General features: G+C 33.3%; 2 protein-coding genes across 2 annotated transcripts; both read left to right on the forward strand.

The window, feature by feature from the left end:
• Nucleotides 1-2,862: 2,862 nt before the first annotated feature.
• LOC114424726 lies at nucleotides 2,863-24,759 on the forward strand. The gene is made up of 15 exons (XM_028391568.1): nucleotides 2,863-3,123; nucleotides 3,834-3,947; nucleotides 4,137-4,208; nucleotides 4,373-4,416; nucleotides 4,981-5,116; nucleotides 8,854-8,919; nucleotides 9,489-9,568; nucleotides 10,323-10,422; nucleotides 11,409-11,584; nucleotides 12,544-12,584; nucleotides 12,682-12,710; nucleotides 13,720-13,789; nucleotides 13,903-13,992; nucleotides 14,772-15,013; nucleotides 22,801-24,759. The coding sequence occupies exons 1-15, from the start codon at nucleotides 3,091-3,093 to the stop codon at nucleotides 24,328-24,330; spliced, it is 2,823 nt and encodes a 940-aa protein (XP_028247369.1). The 5' UTR covers nucleotides 2,863-3,090; the 3' UTR covers nucleotides 24,331-24,759.
• LOC114421115 (phospholipase A2-alpha-like) lies at nucleotides 18,532-21,610 on the forward strand. Its single transcript, XM_028386918.1, has 4 exons — nucleotides 18,532-18,821; nucleotides 18,921-18,963; nucleotides 19,044-19,169; nucleotides 21,210-21,610. Exons 1-4 carry the CDS (start codon nucleotides 18,690-18,692, stop codon nucleotides 21,383-21,385), a joined length of 477 nt encoding a protein of 158 aa, XP_028242719.1. The 5' UTR covers nucleotides 18,532-18,689; the 3' UTR covers nucleotides 21,386-21,610.
• Nucleotides 24,760-24,956: the final 197 nt, after the last annotated feature.

Here is a 24,956-nt window from a genome sequence, read left to right on the forward strand (position 1 = left end):
ATTTTTCTTCTTTCTACATTTAACTTCTTTTTTTTTTGTCTAAGGAATGTTTGTTGTGTTTTAAAAAATAAAACAAAGTTTAGTCTATTAATTAATTCCCAACCTACGATTTAAAACACTTGATCAAAAGTTAAACAAGAGACAATTTAAAATTTTATTTTGGTGGCAATTACTAATAAACAACTACAAATATAAATAGTTATATTGTACCAAGAAACATAAACAATCATACGCTTTTATCAATATTAAATAATTTGACAGAGAAAAAAATTCAATTGTTCTTAAATAAGGTACTATAATTAAAAACTGTAAATAAAAAGAATTAAATATCAGGACTCGGGAGAAAGTAATAAATGTCATCTATCCAACCTTGACTCCCGTTATCATACTATCAAACTTAAGGGCAAAGCATGGAAGGTTGGATAGTGTTGTGATAATTTTTTTTTTATTCATAGGAATAAAAAATAGTGGGAAAAAAATTTATAATAACTCTTATAATTTATTCAATTAATTGAATTAGATAGTTTGACTAATAATTATTTGGTTAAGGCTAATATTTTAGAATGAATAAAATAATGTAGACCAAAGAATAATTAGGGCAGTGGGCAACTCCCATTCCTTTCTTCTAAAATGAAACGTAACTACTTGTATAATGTATTTGACTTTTAATTTTTAACCTTTTTTTTCTTTTATGCTGATAAAATTTATAATATTTTTGTTTTTTGTAAATATATTCTTTCATTGGATGAGATAGTGAATTTTAATTTTTAATATTTTTACCAAAATAAAATATCTTAAAAGAAACTTCAAAATAAAAAAAAATCCATAAAAAAATCAATAAAAAACTTAATTGTTTCTTAACTCAATTTTGATTTCTAAAATTTGTATGTTATTATTTAATTATGTGTGTACTTGCGGTATAATTTTTTTATGCTAAATAATATCAGATGTCGAAATTAGAAAATAGTACATTAAACTTTATTGATATTTGTAAAATGTTTTCCCTCTCAGAAATATTTTTTATGCATTTCTTGTTTTTATATTAATATTCACAAATTACTTTTTTAATATTATTTTTACTAAAGTTAATAACGCATGTTATATAATCATTGAACTAATAGGTAATTAATACAATATATTAATGTAGAAAATAGTGCACTAAAATTAAATTTTATTTTTCAAATGTTTTTAAACTTTTTATTTATTTATAAAAAAACAGTTTAACACCATAATATACGTATCTCTAAAACACAATCTTGATAAGAGAACGTCTATGGTACAATATATTCTTCCAACATTGATTGTTCATACACAATATTTAAATTTGAAAATTTACTTTTAAAAACTAAATATGTCTATTTATAGTAGTTAAAAAAATAAAATCAAGGATTACTTATTTATCATGATTATAAATTGTAGATTATATATATTCTATTGTCTTATATTAAAACAATAGTTATAAATCTTCTTATTACATTTCTTACCGATTCTCCTACGTTATTTGTATAATAAATATAAATGTGTTTTACACTTTCACAATATTAAATATATAGTTTTTAATTTTGATATTTTTTATAAAGCAATTAAATATTAACGAAAATATAACATATAATATAATATCATCATTAAACTTATGACATATTAATAATTTAACGAGACATGGGTTACTATTTTTTATTTTTATTTCCAAGCCTAAAACATGTTTTTTTTTTATCATTATATTAATATAAAATAATTTTCGTTGCAAGCATGTTTATTGAAGGCAGTAAACATACAAAATGTGGGTATTATTTTTTTTAATAAGATTTATTTTATCTCCAAAATTAAGATTTAAATTCTAAACCACTAAACTATATAACAATGTATCAATTGTGAATAACCTGGCTTAAAACATTTTCTTTTTAAGACGCAGGCTATATATATCGTGAGAGAGCCAGTTAGGTCTCCAAGATGGTGTTTGAAGGCGGTACTAGTTTATGACACCAAGAAGTGTTTTGAGCATTACAATGTTGGTGCATTGCATTTGTGTGTGAGAGTGTAGCTATAGAGAAGAAGGAAGAAGAAAACAAAAAAAGGGTAAAAAGAAAAACCCAGGCTTAGGCCATTAGGGTTAAATTGGAAAACTAGGAAAGAAAAGAAAAAAAAGACAAAAGATAAAAAATCTAGACCATTGATTTAAAATTGTTCCTCATGGTGAGAGAGCTCAAAGCATCTTTAATTAAAAAAATTTGAATTCAAAAAACCATCCATTAGATATATTATTATTTTTCTTTTTCATGCTAAAGGTTGAATTTTAAGAAAAAAGATTTCAAGATTTTTTTTAACTATTATTTTTTAATGTTATTTGAGAGAGAGAGAAATTCTAAACAAGTAAAATTAAAGAATTCAAAATTAATTATACTACTAAAACAAAAAAAATAACAAAAATTCGTAACATCATAAAATCCAAAAAAAAATTAAAAAGACAGATGTACAGGTTTGTCCTCTAGTTCGGAATAATTTTTTAATTTTAATTTATTATCAAGAGAATTTGTATTTGCCTATATTTTTAATTTTTAGTAAATTAAAAAGACATTTTTCTTAGATTTTTCTATTATAAAATATTTTTACGTGAATATAGTTTTAAAATATAGAGACACAGAGTGTCAAACTTAATGGTAAATGATAGAAGTAATTTACACACGATCCCAACTTTAATTTTTATTTTTGTTATTCTTATGCTGTTATGAGAAATTCAATTCAGCATGTGATATCAAGTCAACTATATCTTCAAATGTATTTACAGGAATAAATAATGATAATAATAATAAATGTGATTCTATACAAGAAATTTGAGGATTGATTTGGTTGTGTTTAAATGGGAAGAAAAAGAGAGGAATTTTTGACATCTCGTAAATAATGATAATAATATCACGTCATACTCATACAAAGTGCGTGCCATTCGATACCAAAAATTAATGCGTTGTCTACTGCGAGTTGTCTGATATTGCACCTTCACCAACCGTTGATCGTTTTCATTTTATATATGTGCTTCTGTTCGTTTTCCAAATCTCCTCTTTGTTTCTGAATCTTCCCTTCGCAGTTGCAGAGATGGCTTCTCGCTGCTGGCCTTCCGATGCCGAGGTGCGTGTTTTGTGCTTAATTTATATTCTGATCTGCTCCTTAAATTAATTCGTCCTCATTTTTGCGTAGCTTAATTTTCTTTTCTTGCTTCACCGTTTGGTGACATTGCATATTCTTCGCTCTGAAGCTGTTTCTGTTTCTTCCCTGAACTCTGTTTCTTGTTTTTGCATCGGTTGGTTTGCAAATTGCAATTGGCATATTTAGCTGGAAGTTCGTATTTGTGTTGAACGCATCATCAAATCAATGAAACTGATAGTTATTTAATTTTTGAAAATTCGCGTAATGGATATCATTTAATGATAACGTACTAGTTTGTTTCTCGAAAATTTAATGATAACGTACTAGTTTGTTTCTCGGTAACTGCACATCATTTACCTTGCTCTAGAAGGTAAGAGTGTTTGGATCGGTTTTGGATATTATATTATTCTATTAATAATAAAATTGATTGATCGTGAGCAAGGGATTTCTGGTGAATCCTCTCCATTGTGGCTCAACCTAGGATAATGTTCAGCATGACCTTAATGTGGTAGCAACTTATTTAATTCATAATGTTTTGAGCCTTTCGAAAGTTGGCGAATGGAATGTTACAATGGAAGTGGAAAATAACTGACACATGTTAAGAGAACCTGAACAGTTGGAGTGGAGGAAGAATTTCCTTTTGATTCCAATACTGTTTGATACTCTGTGATTGATCTACTTGTAATCTGCAGCTAAATGAGTTGAGAGAGAGAGTTTCGAAAATAGGGGATCTGAATAAAGAGGAAGTTCGAGTTGTGGTATCTCCCTATCGAATATGTCCTTTGGGGGCACACATTGATCATCAGGTATTCTAATCTTTCTGTCATGTTATTGCAAAAGAAACTCAATGATTGATCTTGAGCAATATGTGCTAGATCAGTAGTGCTGGGCAGATAAATTTCATCTGTTCAGTTGCCACTTGCCAGGCAATTTTCTCACAATTTTCATTTTGAAATTTGAATGAGTTCTCTTGCAATTTCCTTTGGTATTTGCAGGGTGGGATCGTTTCAGCTATGACAATCAATATGGGAGTACTTCTGGGGTTTGCTCCTTCTGGCAGTAACCAGGTAAATTAACTTCTTTCATGCTCATAAAGTCAAAATTAACTTCTTTCATGCTCATAAAGTCAAAATTAACTTCTTTCATGCTTTCACTTGATATGATCCCTATGCTCACAGACTCATTATTCATGATGCTTTCATTTGTTTGATGAATGATCTCGGGGTTTTAGGTTGTAATTCGCTCAGGACAATTTGAGGGAGAAGTTAAGTTCAGGTCTGTGGTCAATGATTATAACGCTTGCTGTTTCTTATTTTTTTTTTCCTCAAAAGTTTCATTCCATTTCTTATAAAATTATCTTGGCTGAATGCATGCCAGATGCATTTATTTAGATATGTGCTACCTTTGACCATATCATTAGGATTACAAGACATGCTTCCTAATGGTTAATGAAGATGAAATATAATTGCTAACTCTTACTAATTGACAAATGATGTAAAGCTTCACCATCATTACGTATATGGCTGAATGATGGGCTCTCTAAGTAGTAATTGGTATATGATTTCAACCACCATTCTTTATTTCTTCTTTTAGTTACATAGGAGGTGCGAGTACCTGGGTAGGGGAGGGGATAACCGGTCTGGTGGAGGATCAGACCTCCAACGTCATCATCACACCCAAATCTTCAAGATTTAGGGCCAGTGTCAATTGAGCTATTACATGCGTTTCTAATGTCATTCTGATCTTGGGCTCTTCCTGTTTTTATTGCAAAATTTTGTTATCTAGAACATTATATAATTTGCCCAATTTTGAGTTATAAAGTGATTGGATATTTGATAGAGTTGATGAGATTCAGAAGCCAAAAGATAAAAATTTGGACAAAGATTCATCAGAGCTACAGGAACAATGTAACTGGGGGCGTTATGCTAGAGGAGCCGTATATGCACTAAAGAGTAGCGGAAACATTCTTTCTAAGGTCAGATATAATGCCGGAGGTTCACCTTTCTGTTCATCACTTGATTATGCTGAGTTTGTGCTATATGTATATCAGATGGATAGCAGCTCTATATGATAATATAGTTTAACCTGCACTTTCACTTTGATTAAGTTGAATATTTATGCTCTGCAGTGTAGTTTACGTAGGGCTTAAAAATTGTTAACTAAAAGGCATAATTACCCCAAGTTTGATGTTCTATACGTTCTGGGGAAAGGGATCCATCCATTCTGTATGTTAGGAAGAAGATGCTCTGCCATGAAAACCTGTCATAGGGGTAGTTATCATTCTAATAGCGGTTATTGTAGTGGTTATTATAGCGGTTATTGTATTGGTTATTGTAGCGATTATTGTAGTAGGAATATAGACATGCAATTGTGTATAAAAGCTCTAAGAATCAATGAATAAGGCAAAGAAAGAGAAGAATTTAGAAAATTAGTTTGTAAGGAGGTCTTGGTCCTCGAAACCAAGTAGTGTAGTTTTCTTCCCCTCCCCTCTGCTCCTAACAATTGGTCCGACCTGCCACTCTTCAATGGCGGACACCGAACTTTCCATCGCCTGTGTGGATCGTCTCGAGGCCGCCATGGCCAAACTCGCTGCAATTCAAACTTCCATTGTTACAGACCAAACTTCCATTACTTCCAAACTTGATGCCATTATTCGGATATTGAATACCATGGTACCTAAACAACCCTCTCCATCTTCTGCCTCTGTGAAGTCACCACCCATGCCGCCTCTGCTTCCTAAGACAATCAACCCAACTTCTTCCTCTGCTAAGCCACCACCAACAGCAGAAACCACGCCACCTCCACCAATAGCAGAAACCACGTTGCCTCCCCTTCCCATGGCAACTTTCCACCTTCCCGTTAACAAGCACCACGCACTCTCCTTCGAATCCCTCCCGGTCGCCAGTCATCGGTCCCACACAAAGTCCTCTAGTCATGGCATCCTTCCCTCTGACATCCACTTCTCCATTTCTGTTGTGTGTGTTGCCACGGTCAGGGACACAAATCTCAACCACCCCTTCCTCCTCCTCATCTTCGTCATTCTCGTCGCTGCCAAAGGGCTCTGTCTCCACAATCATCTTCAGGCACTAATTCTTACACCCATTTTCATTTGGGATCCAGGTTCTGTTTTCTACACCCAACACCTTGAGGACAAGGTGTTTTTGATGGGCTAGGGAATGTTAGGAAGAAGATGCTCTGCCATGGAAACCTGTCATAGGGGTAGTTATCATTCTAGTAGTGGTTATTGTAGTGGGGGTGCGGTTATTGTAGTGGTTATTATAGCGGTTATTGTAGTGGTTATTGTAGCGGTTATTGTAGTAGGAATATAGATATGCAATTGTGTATAAAAGCTCTAAGAATCAATGAATAAAGAGAAAGAGAAGAATTTAGAAAATTAGTTTGTAAGGAGGTCTTGGTCCTCGAAAACCAAGTAGTGTAATTTTCTTCCCCTCCCCTTTACTCCTAACATATTATCTAAGTATGAACCTTAGTAGCAAGAGGTTATTGTCAACTTCCCTATGAGTTCTTTTGTGAAACACTAAAATAAACTAGCAAATCAGACTGAAGCTTTTTTTTCATAATTGTTATTTTTACTGTGCTTATAATTTTAAAATTTAGTTATGTTTGTATTTAAAATCAATTCAGTGAAATTTTATTATTCAACAATCCAAAACAGTGAAATTTGGATGTCTCAACTTTCTATGCTAATCCTTAAACTTATTTGGGACATCACGACAAGCAAAAAAGACGTGGTAGAGAAAACTGAAGAGGCAATAGTCTGCCCATTTTAGGCTCCCTCGTGATCACTTTCCCTACCCCTGATCTTGCATAAAACAACCAACATGAAAGAAGTTCACGTTACAATTGTTGTCCATCAATTGTCTTATTGAAATTAAGTTCAAAATAAGTCCAAGGAACACTAACATGTCTCAAAAGGAGGGGTTAATGTCTTCAACAGAAATAATAGAAAGAGTATTACCATCAACAATTTGAATATTTTGGTGTCATTGTAAGTGCGAACATTGTGCAAATGTTCTGGGGAACTAGTCATGTGATTAAAGACCCCAGAATCAACAAATCAATGTTGAGATGAGATGAGATGGCATTGGACTTACCTCAAATGCCCAAGGCAGAAAGAGCGGATTGTACCATTTGCTGCACACTCTCCACAGTCAAAGCTCCTGCACTGGAGGTTGCAGGAGTAGTGGTTGTGCCCATTGAAGTAGTAGTGGCGTGAAAGGTTCTCCATCGAACAACAAAGCTTCATAAGAAATTGATCTTGTTTGGTGATTTCATAGACTTGTTGAACAACAACAAGAAGCGAATTTTGGAAACACCAACATGTAAAATAGCGGAATGATCAACCCACAAATTAAGGAACCCACAATTATAATCCTAAATAGAGAGACTTCCTTGATGGTATGTAGCTATGTCCCTATTTGGATAAACTTCTCCATAAGCACTAATAGAAGAAGAAATTAAAAAGATAAAATGAATTAAACTCCTCCCATAAGAAGGAGGGCTTAAGTCTCAAGGTAGGAGATTTGTGATACCATGTCGAGAAATTTTGGCTTGATGCCCTCTTTGATCCTATTCTCCTCTATAAATAGTACAGATTGATTTTCAACTCTTAATGACAAATTAATTCTAATCCCCAATTCAGACAACCTAATTAGGATTTCTTAATATATAAAATTAATAGGCTGATTATATTTCTAATTGCTACGACATATAATATAATCAAGAATAATAATTGGTTCCCTGGCTAACAATGTGATCTACTCTCCTCATTGGTGCCTCCAAATGTCTTCTTTGCACATATCCAAACATCTTAACTAATTTTCGGATATCAATATCTCCTTGTACACAATCATTTGTGTTCTATCCTTTGTTGTATGATCACTTATCCTTCTTATTTTTTGCTACTCCCACTTTTTTCTATTTTCCTTTTAAAATCTGACATTCACTATTATAGAGTATAATTGGTCGTATAGCTGGCCAACTGAATTATACAAAAGAGAAAATATTAAGATTTTCAGTAATCATAAAGTACTGGAAGATGTATTATGTTTCTAGGTTGCTTATTTTTGTTCATGACTTCAGCAATACAGTTTGTGATATTTTAGTTGGCTGCTTTATCAACATGCTTTCAGATTTTAAGCATTGCACAGCGTTGTTATGTTTAGCAAAGTTCGGGCTCTTTAGATCCTATGTCTGGGGTCCTGTTATGAGATTTTATTTTGGTACATCTCATTAGTTTTAATTGTTTTAAAGTTTACATTAGTTTTTTTTTAAACATCAGCCGTAGCAACTAAAGTGAAATTATTGGGAAAAAAATGTTTATTGCACTTTTGTATTTCTTATGTAATAAATACTTTCCCCAGTAAAATCCTTTTAGTTGCTTAAAATTAGCTCTAAGGGTTAATGCCAACAAAACATTTTTCTTGTTGTTCAAATTATTGATGATGACATTTGATTTACTACAAAACAAAATAGAACTTACCTCTGTCAGCTTGATCCTGTTTAGAACTGGTTCTTGGGTAAATGTTAGATGAGTGCAACTGTAAATATCTTTTCTCCAGCCTCATGGCCAGAAAATAAGAAACTGCTTATGTTGTATTTCTGGTTTTCTTACAATGAAGATCACTGCATGCAATTTATTTCTGTTATTTCAAAATGTATTCCCACCCATCCTTATTACAATGTTTCCAGGGTATCATAGGATACATATGTGGTTCTGAAGGTCTGGACAGTTCGGGCTTAAGCTCTTCTGCTGCAGTAAGATAGTGACTTCTCCCTGTCTACTTTCTCTTAATTTGGTCCTTAAAATTATGAGTATGATGGCCTTGTAATAATTGAAAAGAAATTCATCAGAAGAATATCTAGCTAGTTTAGCTTCTTGAGAAAAATTCACTTTCGAGCATGGGTTGGGGATATTGGAACAGAGGATGAACTAGGAGAGGAGAACAATTTTCGTTGTCAATGTTTTCTGCTTTCCTTTGTGCATCCATGTGCACTTTAATTCCTAGTAGTAACAAAATAAATGATCATTGAAGAAATGATTTATTATTTATTTATTTGACTGTAACTTTATTAAAAGTAAAAATACTTTTATAACCCTGAATTACTAATAATGCCTTAATTACAACCAGATCCCAATATATTATTTCACTCTTCAAATAATGTTAATATCTGTTAATCTGATCCTATGCTCATTTTCATTTTGTTCTTTTTTTAATAAGCTGTTCGTTTTGATTTCTTTTGAAAAACACCATGATAGATCACTGTTGGCAACTGTTCATGTCTTCTGACTTTCTCTGGGTATTTCAACTTTCATTGTTTGGAAGGTTGGAGTGGCTTACCTCATGGCTTTGCAATATGCAAATGATTTAGTAATATCTCCCACAGAACTTATTGAATATGATAGGTAAGTCTATCCAAGTCCTTGGGGACAGTCACTATGCATTCTTCTTGAACCATGGGCAAATGTGTGTGTTTTTTTTTTTTTATTTGCCAATGTTAGTTTTTGTTAGAGGGAGAGATTCGAACCCACGACCTCTCCCTCCTCCCTTCAACCACCAAGCCAATCACCATGGGCAAATGTATGAATCAGTGCAGTCAAAGGCATCAGAATTTCTTAAGTAATTGAAAGTATTTGATAAGGTGTACTAAATGCTCCTTAACCAATATCCAGTGCACTCTTTAGCAGTACCCCTTATAATTTTACTTTGAATGTCATGTCTTCATGAATGCGAAATAGTCAAATATTTTAACAGTCTTCATCCTGCCCGCCCCCCAACATTATTGTTTGCGTATTTCTGTTAGCAAGGCTTTGGCGTCTTTCAGTTCAAGGCGTTAAAACCCCTAACACCTCTTGACTTTAACTACCTTGATATGGATTGACTTCTGTGTGTTAGAAAAAGGGAAATATTTTTCTTCCAATCTCTGCTTCTCACACTCTTGTTACACCTCTTTTCAAGCTGTTGCTCACTATGATAGGAAAGTAAAATGCTTCTAAAATGTTGCCATTGAAGTTGAAAAGTTAAGATGCCACCAAAGCTTAAAAGGAATTAGATCCCCATCCTTTTATTCATTGTGATTATAGATATACTACTGAGTCATTTCTTAATTGTCTGGTGATATTAGATCAGCCCTCTTAAATGTTACTTTTCTCTTTATAGGTTGATTGAGAATGAATATTTGGGTCTGAAAAATGGCATAATGGACCAATCAGCTATTTTGCTTTCAAGCCATGGTTGTTTGATGTGCATGAATTGCAAGGTAATACCTGGATTAATGTGTTGTCGTCACAAGTTCTAAATGTCTTTTGATTTTTTGAAGCATATCCATCAGTTACAGAACTAGATTTGGTATCTGGCATGTTGATCATGTGCGCTTTTGTCACTCAAGCTTCTTATTGTGTCCATATGTATGTTTATGCATCTTTTTCACCTATATGGAGGGTGGTAATGAGGGATTATGTGTTTGAAAAGCAATCGAGCAGTGTAGGTCATTGTAAAATATACAAGGGAAACTAGAGTGGCTCACCTCCCCACTTTCCCCCAAGAAATAAATTGCCGACGATATCGTTTACCAAATCCTCACTGTCAATGTTTATATATTCCTCTAAATGCTGGGGCAATTGAATTTATCAACCAAAGCACTTCAAAATTTTGCCACTAACTTGTAGCATAAGTTGCCATCTTACAAATATAAAGAATTCTTGTTCCACAAACTTGTATTAATTGCTAGATCTGTTTCATGTAGGCATTGATTTTTGATACTTGCTTAATTCAGATACATGAAAATTGAAAAATACTTTTGTTTGCAGTTGCACTGCAGCATCCCTTGGATAAAGATGAACTGGATATCTTTTAAGATGTAAATAACTAGTTTTTTTGTTGATTTTTTTTACAGTTGTTTTGCTTGAAAATTTTTCTATGGTATTTAGCTTGTCATATTAAGCTGTTTTAGAAAATAAAAAATAATAAATATTGCACTGAGGTTTGAATTTATGACGCCAGGCATACTAGCCTCCCCCCCCTCCCCCCAACTATGCCGACCCTAGTGGGTTTATTTCTATCCTACTTGAGATAGGGGGACATGTTAGCTTAATTAATGCAATTAAATATTTAGCATAATAATTAATTAACACCACTATTTGTAATAATGGTTTTAATTAATAATTATGCTTCAAATAATTTCTCCCTGTTATTGTTGATTTGTTGTCCTTCCTCTATTTTCATGTGTTGGTTTGGCACATGCAGACCAAAGATTATAAACTTGTTTACCAACCAAAGGTTCTAGAATACAACGAGAGTGGGCAGCCGAAAGCAACCAGAATATTGTTGGCACTTTCGGGGTTGAAGCAAGCTTTGACGAATAACCCTGGATATAACAAGCGAGTTGTAGAGTGTCGAGAGGCCGCACAAATTCTTATTGAGTGAGTTTTTCTTTCTTCTTCTTTTGCAAATTTATTACTGTTGTCATTCATTTTTTTAATAAGAACTTGTCTTTACTTTACATGCATTGCAAAATATTTAAGACATTTCTAAGTTTGTGTCTCAACTCTCAAGAGCTGTTGCCAAATGCCAACTTTACACTTACAAAAGGGTGTCAATAAACTGAGCTAGAGGATGGAAGTGGTTGATTACTAAAATGGATAAATACCTTTTACTCCTCATTAATCTCAACTAGGTCTCTCACGAATCCATTTTTGATGTTGTCAAATTTACATCAGTTTAGTTTATTATAAGATGAGGGTGAGCCTTGACACAATGGTAAGGTTGCTGCCTTGTGACCTGAAAACCACGGGTTCAAATCCTATAACAATCATTCTGTTTGTGGGGCAGGGCTGCATACATTTGCCTTACCCAAACCCCACTACATTGGAGCATCGTGTACTGGGTCACATAGTTTATTAAAAGATGAATGGTAGAAGTTCTAATTGCAATAATAACTAAAGTTGATATATAAGACATTAGCAAGGTAAACAAGTTAGCTCTTATTGTGAATAATATTTCAAGAAGATATTTGGTGAAGAGAAGGAAAATAATTATAAAACAAGCTAAATAAGTTGGGTTTAATATTTTTAAAACAACCTAAACCAAAGCTTAAAATTTGGCTCATTTAAATAAATGAGTTAAGCTTGAACATCCTTTTTTATTTTCATGCAAGTCAAACTAGAGTTTTAAATTTTGTCATAGTAGTTTTTACTCATTTGGTTTTTGGTCCCTATACTCCCCCTCCCCAAGGTATAGGTCCATACAGTTTCCTATTATTAAGGTTTTGCTCCCTTTGAAACCAATATACAATTAGAACTTAGAACTAAATTGATGTATATGAATTTGGTGAGATAATCAACGCCCAAGAAGGTTATATTATTTTTTATTCATTTTGCAGAGCATCTGGAGATTACACAACAGAGCCCATCCTATCTAACGGTCAGTATCTTGCCTTCTCACATGTGAACCTAGTTATATCTTTTTATCAAATAGCTAACTGATCTAAGTAATTTTTTTTGTTTTTTCCACTGAGCAGTTGATCCAGAAGTATATGACACTCACAAGGTATAAAGCATTGTCATGTTAAATTGATAAGTATACAGATCTTTACATATCCTGGTTAATCTATGATATAATGCACAATTTATATTTTGGGTGATGGGCTGATGGCATAACAAACATGAAATGTATAGCTAAATAAATAGGTTTCTTTTTTTTCTAGGAATATGATTTTGAAAATTGTATAACTGTAGAAAAGTAATAAATGCACTAATATTTTCTTTCTAAGCACTACAACAACAACAACATCAAAAGTCTTATCCTAATAGTTGAGTTTGGCTACTCAGATTACCCAAAGTTATTTTGCTCGGTCAAAGACTAAAAATTTAGAAATATTATTTACCATGAGATCTATCCTGACCAATTCCTCCAAAGTCCGTCTTGGCCTCCCTCTTCTCTTCTTCACTGGGCTATAATCATACAGCCCATTCTTCTCACTGGTGCCTCCCATGGCCTTCTTTGAGGGTTAATAGTTTTCTGAAATAAACCCAGCTTGATAGAATTTTATTTTTGTTTTGCACAGTTGTCAATGGATTTGTAAATAATGTGTTGATTGGGCCATGGAATACTGAAATTCATCAATCACTATGTTGGAGTTCCTTCAGAGTACAGTCAACATAATAACAAACTTATATGGGAAGTAGTCTATGTTTAAATAGTTTGTGTTTAACTTGAGCTATCTCTCGTGCATTCACGCTCAAAACAGGCTTTGAAATGTTTTCCAAGATAGCAATGGTGTATTCCACATGCCAAAGTTTATTGGATCTTGTGCTTCCAAATCTTGCCACTTTAAAAATGTTCAAAATGCAGATAAAATTATGCTTGTTAGCTGTTATATCGACATTTGCAAGAAAGTATTATAGATTTTTTGCTATGCTAGTTAATAGAACCTGCTTACTTGTTCCAGCTTATTTACTGATGTTTAATGCTTCTTTCATATGTTGTATAATCTAAATCCCGGCTATGATTTTAGCATAATCAACTAATCAAGTACTCCTACATTTTGTTTGTGCAGCACAAATTAGAACCCAATCTAGCCAAAAGAGCGGAGCATTATTTCTCAGAGAATATGCGAGTTATGAAAGGTATAATCAGTTGAATTGCTTAGATAAATTTCATCTTGAGGTTTTATGCCCTGCTCATTTAACTTTTTTTACTATAAACATAATTTTATTAATTTATTTAATTTTTAACCCAGGAGTTGAGGCTTGGGCGATGGGCAATTTAAAAGATTTTGGAATGCTTATTACAGCTTCTGGTCGGAGTTCCATTCAAAATTATGAATGTGGTATAACTTAAATCCCCAAGTTCATTATTGAAATGTTTTGAAATTTCATCTTCTTGCTTTTATAATATGAAAGTGACATGAAGTACTGGAAACCAAAATGGGGTGGAAAAACATATATATTTCTTATGCAGTTATTCAATTTTCCAATATCTAGCTGCACATATTTCTATAAGTATATAGCCTTGAAAATTTACACACAAAAAAAAAATAATAAAAAATCAAGCCTAGAAACCGCTAACATTTTACACAAAATAGTGTTGGATTTTAAACTTTTGTTGTTACCTTTAGTACTCTGAAACACTTTTAGTTCTGTCCTTTCCTTCTCTACTGTTCTATATTTTCCTCTAAACTTTTTTTAATTGCTTTCCTAAAGCTTTCTTCCAAGCCCTTGGTACATGATGGAATGTTCACTATGAATCCAGATTCTCTGCAAAGCAAAATATTTATTTTCTATTTTAGTTATCCAAATTTAATTGAACTGCCCCTGGTGTCCTATCATTTGCAGTATATCTGGATTGTATTGATAAATAGAAGACCAAAATGAAACACAGCTGATTTTTAAGAGGAATCTAATAATTTAATCAAAGGCATCATGAATAATTTTTCATTAGCTTTGATTTAAAATCAATTGAAAATTTTTCATCAGTTCTTATTGTATGCGTGCGTGCTTTAAAAATAACATCTAATACTTTTGAGACATGAAAACTGACATGTTATCGTTAGATAATTAGATGTTAGAGTAACCATTGATGATCATGTTGAATGATGTGTCTGCCAAGGTTGTGAACCTCTGATTCAACTGTATGAGATCCTTCTGAGGGCTCCCGGTGTATTGGGAGCGCGCTTCAGTGGTGCTGGGTTTAGAGGGTGTTGCCTTGCATTTGTGGAGGCTGACCTTGCAACTGAAGCTGCATCATTTGTCAGGAGGGAATATCTCAAGGTACAGCCAGAGTTAGCAAGCCAAATAAGCAAAGACACTGCAGTTTTGATATGTGAATCTGGCGATTGTGCACGTGTAATTTAAACAGCATTGTTGCCGTTAATACTTGTATTGCATCATCATTCTTATAATTGTGATCGCAGCTGTCAATCTCATTGTAATTCTATCAAATCTTTTTATTGTTTTCATGTATTTCGCGGCCTAGAATAAGCTCACGTTACATTATTAGATTTGAAAGAGGTGTATTTTAGATGGCGAAATGTAGTTATAATCCTTAGATTATAAAATCAATATAATAGACTTTTAATAGTTTTGTAACTTATTACATATTTTAGAGGAGTAAATAGACATTTTGGTCCCTGACTTTCGACCCTTTAACAAATTAATTCTTATCTTTTTGAAATGTAAAAAATAGTCCATATTTTTGTATAAATTTTGCAAAATAGTCATTGCCATTAAATTTAAAAGTAACGTCGTTAGTGAGCTGCATTGTTGGCAATTTTAGTGCCACATAGACTATCCAATGCGATAAATTGTCCCAAATTGTGACACGTAGACTGGATTTTGATGCAAAATTTAAAAAGTTGTCAAATATTTTCTTCTTTACTTGCTTCTTCTTCTTTACTCTAATTAGTAGCATTCATCTCTGAATTAACCTTCAGCTAAACGTGATACAACATTAAGGCTAAACAAAACAAGTTGCGAAAGAAATCGCCAACATTTTGTGAATTAAAAAACAATAAATGGAATTAAACTCTATGAAGGATATGAGTAGCATTGAAGACTTTGCAGAAGAAGTTTCTAGAAGAAAGATGAAAAGCCTGATACCACTCCTTGGAGAAAAAAACCCGAAACTCGAGATCCAAGTGTGGATTCTTCTTATAAGGAATAACTGCAACACAATTAGTCCAATCTTGTGACCGAACCAGTTACAAAACAAAAACGACGATGAGAGAAGCAAAACGCACCGAACCAGTTAGTCCAATCTTGTGACCTCTGCAGCAATTCGACACCATAGAGCGTGAAGAAGTCGACGACTTTGTCGTTGTGGTTGCACTAGACGGCATGGACAACCTAGAAGCGTAGAAGAGAGAAGATTAGGTCGAGGATCTTGTCGACCTCGAATCCTTTTCCAATGTCAGTGCGCAATTCAGCCTCGTAGGATTCAAGGGTGTTGGTGAAGCCGTGGAACACCAGAAACTCCCTCACAAGCTCCTCCGTGTGCTGCATCTTCTCCATCGATGCGTGTTTGGTTTGAAGAGTAGTAGTAGTTAGCACACAACTCATGCCTTGACGTGCCTTGAATGTGAGTTGGGATTGTGAAACTATTTAGAATTTACATACTGTGAGTGTGACAGAGGCCCTCACTTCCAATCACCTGAGCCGATTCACCGGGGGTGGGGTGGATAAAGTGTAATTCGAGCAATAGGGATAGTGAAACGTAATAATTTTTACTAATCAAATCAATTTTTCTATTTTAATTTTTTGAAAATTAAAAACAATTTTGGAAATAGAAATCAAATGTTAAAAGTAGGAATGTTGCAGTTATCTGTCCTGAAAATAAATGGAAATAAGTGAAGAAGAAAATATTTGACAACTTTTTAAATTTTACATCAAAGTTCAATCTATGTGTCACAATCTGGGACAATCTGTCACATTAGAGAGTGTATGTGGCATTAAAATTGTCAACAATGCACCTCACTAACCGCGTTACTTTTAAGTTTAATAACAATGACTATTTTGCAAAATTTATACAAAGATAAAAATTATTTTTTACATTTCAAAAAGATAAGAACTAATTTATTAAAGGGGTCAAAAGTCAGAAACAAAAATATTTATTTACTCTATTTTAGAGTTTAAGTTAGATATATTGTCCGTGTAAAGCACGGTTGTCTCTTAGGGCAAAAAAGTGCGAGAAACTTTTTGAGAACTACATGGATTCTTTGAAGGGGTTCAACCACGATGTTTCTTCATTAAAAACGATGAAGATTGGAGTGATCAACATTTTGTGATCATTGATCAACGGTTAAGAGTTATTGTGAGAAACGTATGGTTGTATGAAAAGGGTGAGGTAGTGGTACAGCTGAAACCTGAGGCCTCTAAGTAAAAGCAACCTAGAAAAAGTAAATAAAAAGGATTTGTAGCCTAATAGATGATTAGATGATGGTATACGCAAGTCACAACTTTATGTGGTAGATGTGTGACAAAAAATAATGCAACCCGTATTTTCTGAAGTTCTCTCTCTCTCTATATATATATATTCTCATTATTTTATTTTAAGGATAGTACAGTAATTTAAGGTTTAATTTAATAAAATAAAAAAATATGGACTTAATTTGCTTTTTTTAAGTTACATTTTTCATTCTTTAGTTCTTTGAAAAAGTGTGGCACTTGCGTACATATTTACAAAATCTTTTATGGAAGTCTATCCTGTAAAAATCACATCTTGAGTTTTTTATTGCTTAATTAATGTAAAAAGTCACATCTTTAGTTTTCTTTATTTAATAAAATCTGTTTGACTTAACTATCAAGCACGATCAATTAGCATGACACATAATTTCTCATTTTAACGAGTGATTTCAAGCAAAATTATCTTCCAAAGATACACGTAGGAAAATTATATTTAACTCTGACGAAAAATAATTTACTTAATATTTAAATTATTAGTGAAAATAAACTTCTTTAATTTATTGTTATAACAATTGAAATAAAAAAATTTCTTGCTTGTTAACATGAGATTAAGTAATTTATTGAATATGTTATTTTATTTATCACGAAATAAATATTTTCTTATGAAATAAAATAAGAATTTTTTTCTTCTTCTTAATTTCTTCAAAAGAATGGTCAACCATCAATCTCAACCAAAGATGTGTGGGATTTTATAGTTCTTGGACACTAATCGAAATAATAATCTCTCTTTGTGTTTGGATACTAAAATAGTCTGCTCTTATTTGATGGTTCAAGTTAAGAAAGGCTACCCTGCATAGATATGAGGAGAACTAGTGTGACAGTCTGATTAATTAGTAGAGAACCTTGATTGATAATCATCGTGTAGGTTCTAATGAGTCAAAGATTGGCCAGAATGTACCGAATCTAGTTAATTTTTCACGCTTGTGTGCTATGATAAAGAAAGAACAGTTAAAATTGATTGGTTGGAACCTGGAATGGTGAAAGTTCTCTGCTAGATGCCTAGATCAACACCTAGCCCTATCTTTCATTCCTTTCAACATTCAAGTTCTTTCCATCCTTATTCAGCTTGTGATTTATATGCATAGATCAATCTCACCTCTCACATTATTATTATTTATTTTTGTAAATTTAAAAATCTCAAAACATATCAGGTAAAGATTGACAAGAATTATAAACAGATTGGAGGCTTGAACTATATAATAATTTCTTCTTCTTCATGTAATTATGTTTTGTGTTTTGGCATTTTTGGCCTTCCACCCATTAATAAAATAAAAATAAAAATGGAATGTAACGCTAATGCAGCTAATAATAGCTAGAACAGAGCTACAAGAAAATAGTATAAAGAGAATATTTGAAATAATGATGAAATTACAGTCACGTGCTACTACAAAACAAACACTCCCATCTTTCTTTCTGAGCTCTGCCAACTCTCAGATTTCTGTGTTCTCTTCCTCACTCACTTGTCACTGTAGTATCTCATATAAATTAGAGCCTTCAAGCAAAACCACCCTTCAAAATCATACATTAATCGCATTTTTCTCTTCACCTTTTCCTTCTTTCCACAAAAATGGTTCCATCTCAGTTATCCAAGTATGGTCTCCTCTTCATTTCTTGCACCTTTTTCCTTATCAACTTCTTAACCATTCCCATTTCTTCCCTCAACATAGGAGTTGAAACCACCGGAATCACTGTCTCTGTGGTTCGCTTCTTGCTTCATCTTTTTTCTTTTTTTAAATTCCAAACACTTCATTTAACTTAACAACACTTTCTAACTCTTCTTCTTTGTTTGCAATTGCAGAGCAAAGAGTGCAGCAGAACATGTGAGTCAAGCTTCTGTTCAGGTACTAAATTTCTTTTAACATTTGTTATGATGTGTTTGGGAGAAATAAAAAGAAAATGTAATGAAGTTTTGGAATGACAGTGCCTCCTTTATTGAGATATGGCAAGTACTGTGGACTTCTGTATAGTGGGTGCCCTGGGGAAAAACCTTGTGATGGCCTTGATGCTTGTTGTATGTATCATGATAAATGTGTCCAAGCCAAAAACAGTGAGTTCTATTTCTATACTTTCTTAATTTATTGTATTCAAGCATTTTACACTATATCAGATCTGATTTTCTATACTTTAATTTATTGTATTCAAACATTTTATACTATATCAGATCTGATATCTAAGTAAATAATTTACCTGATCTCCAGAGACCGATTTAGGAGGGGGCAAGCAGGGACCTGAGCCCCTCCCCAGAGATGGTTCATTTATTTGTTAAGTATGAAATATAATTGTGTAACTTTATATAGTGTTGCACAATAGTTCTTAAAATTGCATATTGTCTTGCGACACTTCTAAAATTTCTGGATCCCGATCAATTGTCTAGAATAACTTAAAAATAATTATATAGAATATTAATCATCAAACACTAAAACAACCATAAATTTAGAACATAAATTAATATCCTGCTGTATTTTTTCTTACATGAAAATGTTAAGAATTCAAAGCTCTTTTGATAAAAAAAATTCATTTCTCTCGTAATGAACATAAGTTATCTTTCCCATATATATAAAATATATATTTTATATAGATATTATATTATTATTATTATGTATATTGTTATAGGATTTGATGACTTTCAATTATTAATATATAAAATTATTTTGTTTTTTTAGATTGTGAGAGCATATTAATGTGAATTTTATTTATCCTTATTGTGCATAAGGAAGTCTACCTCAATAGTTAATGATATGTGTGTGAATCATAAACTCACTTATACTGTTTCATTTTTAAGAATAAAAAATTTGTTTGTTATTATGCTCATAAGATCATATTCTTCTTTCAAAAAAATTAGTAGAATTTTTAATAAACAATATTTAAATGACTGTAAAATGAAAAAAGGAAATTCAAGCCTCCGTTCAATGGACTGCTGGATTCGTCCTTGCTGATCTCATAAGATGGTTAAATTTTATTAAATATCTTTGTAAAAATAAACATAATGTAAACCTTTTTCCTAGATGAAAAGTTTAGTTGGATGTAACAATCAGTGGTTCAGAAAAGGACATATATAATACAGTTCTGACTTAGGAGCTAAGGAAGTCATGTGGTCCTATTTACCGTGTTTCTCTTGTTATTCTTTAATTAATTTTCGCTAAATTTCTGTCATTAACAAAAAATAAAGTGTTAAGGAAATATTTTGCTGACACTTTTCTTTGGTGAAACGGAGATGAAACCTACAGTTAAAAAAAAACTTTAAATATCTATTTCATTTTCATCACATCTATCATTTTTTTCTCCTTTTCTCTTTCCACCTCAATTCACCTCGTTTTGGAATGGTCATTAGTAAGTGGTCACTAGTTTATATACGTTTCTACTTTCCACATCCTTTTCTTTGTAGTTTTTCTAATTGTAATTTGTTTTAAAATATAAACTATTATCCAATTTGAACTAATAAAAACTTTATAAGATTAGTTTAGTTTTTGGAGAATACTGACGGTGTAAGGAAAATTGTATGTATAATTTTTAAGGTACATAGGCGTTTAAGACAATATTAATGAGTAAACTCTAGTGTTTTTTTTTTCTTCTTGTACACAATGACGTTTGAATTTATGTAAAATACTTAAATTCCCACCCTAGTAAGCTGAATCTATATTTGGGTTAGTTTAGCTTGAATTATTAAAAAGCTTTACCAAACTTCAACCAACTTAATCAAAATTTTAATTTTGCCCTTTTAAAATAAACTGGAGCCTATGTATGCAAGAAAAATCATATATATCTATAATTGTCCAAATGAAAGAGAGTGGAGAATTTACAAGCAAAAACAAATTTGCTTTGAACCCACTAGGGTGGGCCTAGTGGTGGAAAGTTGGAGTTAGATACATGACATTTAGGTTCAATTCTCATTATAAAAAAAGAATAAAAAAAGAAGGAAGAAGCAAATTTGAGTTAATGATATCCGTGTTGTTATATTTTTCTTCCAACAATATTCAAGTTTCGAAAGCTTTATCATTTGTGATAAATAAACACGTACATTATTTGAGAGCTATGGTTATACGTACATGAAAGTGACTACCAAATTATCAATGATGGTGTTGTGCAGACGACTACCTAAGCCAAGAGTGCAGCCAAACATTCATCAACTGCATGCAAAAGTTTAAGAACTCAAGAGCTCCTACATTCAAGGGAAACGCATGTCAAGTGGATGATGTAATTGAAGTTATCAATGTTGTCATGGAAGCAGCTCTGCTGGCTGGAAGAGTCTTACACAAGCCCTAGCTAGCTAGCTACAATTAATAATGGTTATTACTTATTACCTGCCTCTCAAAGCCTATATATATGAGGACCTAGCTAAGGTAGACTAGTTTTAGTTTTTGTACGTGTATTGTTTATTGTCCTTGGATTTTTTTTTTTTAATTAGTTTTGCATTTTAATTTCTATCGTTTTGTTGTTATTTAACGTTTAGTTTAATCAAATTAACTCCAGTGCACTTTTCATACATTCAGTTTTTTCTTTTTGGTTATATATATTGTCCTTGGATATTATTTTCTTCCTTATGAAACGGTAAGTAATAAATATAAGAGTATGCAAGGACAAGTTAATTTCCTCATAAGAAAGAAGGAATGTTAATTTCAAATCGACTTTGCATGCAGTTCCTTCCAACTGATGAAACATTCTCTAAAAGCAGGCCGAGTTAAAACTTTAGAAAACTATCCATGGATCCTTGGGTATGCGCTGTCAAGGAGCTGTGTTTGTGTTGGGGAAAAATAGATAAAAATAATTAATGTAAAACAAAACAAAGAATAATCACTTTCAAGTAGAATTGGACTCAAATATTTTAACGTAATTAAAAGAAAAAACTTTACTTAAGGTAACTAGATTTTCCGGAAAAATTAATATTAATTCACACCAATAATATGGTGAAAAACAAAAACACTTTGGTGTTGCACATATGTTAATTAAAATTGCACGTGACTAAAAGTTTAAATCATATGTTAGTCCACATGTTTTTGAGTTTACTCCACATGTATTCAAACTGTTATTACGAATGAAATATGACGTTTTATAAAAAATGTAAACTTTGTTTCAAGTGCTTCAAGATTTGATCGAAATTAGTTATAATTTCTACATTTCATAATAGAAGTTCTAGTCATCATGTTTTTTAAATGTAATATATTTAATTTATGATGCTGTACTTCAAACTTTACCAAAAATGATATCCACCACGTTTCAAGAAATAAAAGGATCAAATAGAAACTAAAATGAATTTTGACTAAATTTTGAAGGACTTAAAAGATATTTTTTTCAAATAATTATAAGCTTCTAATTATTTTCTCTTTCATTTTTTATTTTCTTTTTATCTTCTTAATCCGTTCTAAAACAAGGTGGATGCTTAACATGATTCAAAATTGTGAATTAAAAAGAGAGAGAGAGAGAATGAAAATCGCAAATAAAAAAGTAATGGATACCAAAATTATTTGAGTTTTTTTTAAGGAGTCGATTGATGATTGGGACGATGTGGTCCTTCCTTCCTTCCTTAGTTATTCCGCATCTTCTGAACATTGTCTTCTACTCTGACACCGATCCTTCTCCAACTCTCCCATCTTTCTTTGGTAGGACTATGCTTGAGTTTAATCGGATCTTACTCAACCCTCTCTCTCTTTTCTACCTTCTGACTTCTGAGCTTCCCATAACCACAACCACAGAACGGAAGAAACATAAACATGGGTTCCAATCCTTTGTCTGCATTGACTTCCACAATGCCCGCGCCAATCTCAACCCAAGACCATGACGACCAAGAAGACTCTCCTTCATCAAAAGCTCTTCTTTCCTTCAGCACCGACTCTTCTTCTTCTTCTTTTTCTTCTTCTTCTTCCTCTTCTCACAAACCCCTCTTCATCACCCTCATCCTCATCACTTTCATTGCCTTATCAACATCCTTCGCCTTCGCCTTTCTCTACTTCTCTTCAAAACCACCACTTTCACCTTCTCCTTCTTCTCTCTCTCTCTTCTCATCAAAAGCTCGTCCTCTCTCCAAACTCAAACGCCCCGTCGTCCTCCTAGTCTCCTCCGACGGCTTTCGTTTCGGTTACCAATTCAAAGCCCCAACTCCCCACATTTCCCGTTTGATCGCTAACGGAACCGAAGCTGAATCCGGTTTGATTCCGGTTTTCCCCTCTCTCACTTTCCCCAACCATTACTCCATCGCCACTGGCCTCTACCCTGCTTACCACGGCATCATCAATAACCACTTCACCGATCCACTCTCCGGGGAACCCTTTTACATGGGTAACAGCCATGACCCCAAGTGGTGGCTCGGGGAACCCTTGTGGGAAACTGTTCTCAAAAACGGATTAAAGGCTGCAACTTATTTCTGGCCTGGTTCTGAGGTAAATAAGGGTCCTTGGACTTGTCCTTTCAATTTTTGTATCCGCTATAATGCTTCTGTTTCATTTGAGGATAGGGTTGATGCGGTTTTGGGGTACTTTGATTTGCCTAGTGATCAGATTCCTGATTTCATGACGCTTTATTTTGAGGACCCTGATCATCAGGGTCACAAGGTTGGTGCTGATGATCCTCTGATCACTGAGGCTGTTGCTAGGATTGATAGAATGGTGGGGAGGTTGATTAGGGGTTTGGAGGAAAGAGGGGTTTTCGAGGATGTTAGTATTATTATGGTTGGAGATCATGGAATGGTTGGTACTTGTGATAAGAAGTTGATTTTTCTTGATGATTTGGCTCCTTGGATTGATGTTCCTAAAGATTGGGTTGTCACGCATACTCCTGTGCTTGCAATTCGTCCGCCTTCTGGTAATGATCCTGCGGATGTTGTTGCTAAGATGAATGAAGGGTTGAGCTCGGGGAAAGTTGACAATGGGAAGTTTTTGAGGGTGTATTTGAAAGAGGATCTGCCTAGTCGGCTTCATTATGCTGCGAGTGATCGGATTGCACCGATTATTGGGTTGATCGAGGAAGGTTTTAAGGTTGAGCAGAAGAGAACAAAGCGCCAAGAGTGTGGCGGTTCGCACGGTTATGACAATGCGGTTTTCTCCATGAGGACTATTTTCATTGGACATGGTCCTCGATTTGCTAGAGGGAGGAAGATACCGTCGTTTGAAAATGTTGAGATTTATAATTTGATTACTTCTATTCTCAAGATAAAGGGAGCACCTAATAATGGCTCTGCCTCATTTGCAGAGTCTGTTCTTCTATCTGCTGCATAAGTGATACTAAGACCGAGTTTTTATTGGTGGACAGCATTGCAGATGTTGAACTCTAGCGAACAAAATATTTGATCGCTAAGCTGTATGATAGGTAATGTGCTCTCTAGGAGTGATGCTCGGATCAGAAATATGGGCATGCTGAAAGAATAGGGGTCATATACCTTTGCACGCGATTGCTGAAATTAGTCTATATGTAATAAAGGTAGTTCCATCCACTTGGTTCCATTTTTGTTTGTTATGAGCAGCACAAGTAGAGGGCAAGCTTAGCTTTAACAACGTGTCTGTAAGTAGTATACGATCACAGGATTTAAATGTTCTTGAGCTAGAGTGAGATCCCCATTTGGATCTCAAGGATCCATGGATTTGAACACTAAACTGTTTCCATCTTTCAGTTGTTTTAATTTCTCAACTCTCATATTTGCTGCTTGATCTTCTTTACTCATGACTTCATTTGCACATCAATGCCGTTGTCTTTTATTAAGTTTAAAATTCATTAACTCCTGTCTGCATAAATTTCTGCAATAGGCATGTAGCTCTGATAGCTAATCTAGAATGTACTGCTACACTAGCCTGCGGTTGGGAGTCCATTTTTCTTCATTCATTTCAAATATTACAGAATCCTCTGT

The sequence above is a fragment of the Glycine soja genome, chromosome 8, assembly GCF_004193775.1.
Source record: "Glycine soja cultivar W05 chromosome 8, ASM419377v2, whole genome shotgun sequence".
Lineage (NCBI taxonomy): Eukaryota > Viridiplantae > Streptophyta > Magnoliopsida > Fabales > Fabaceae > Glycine > Glycine soja.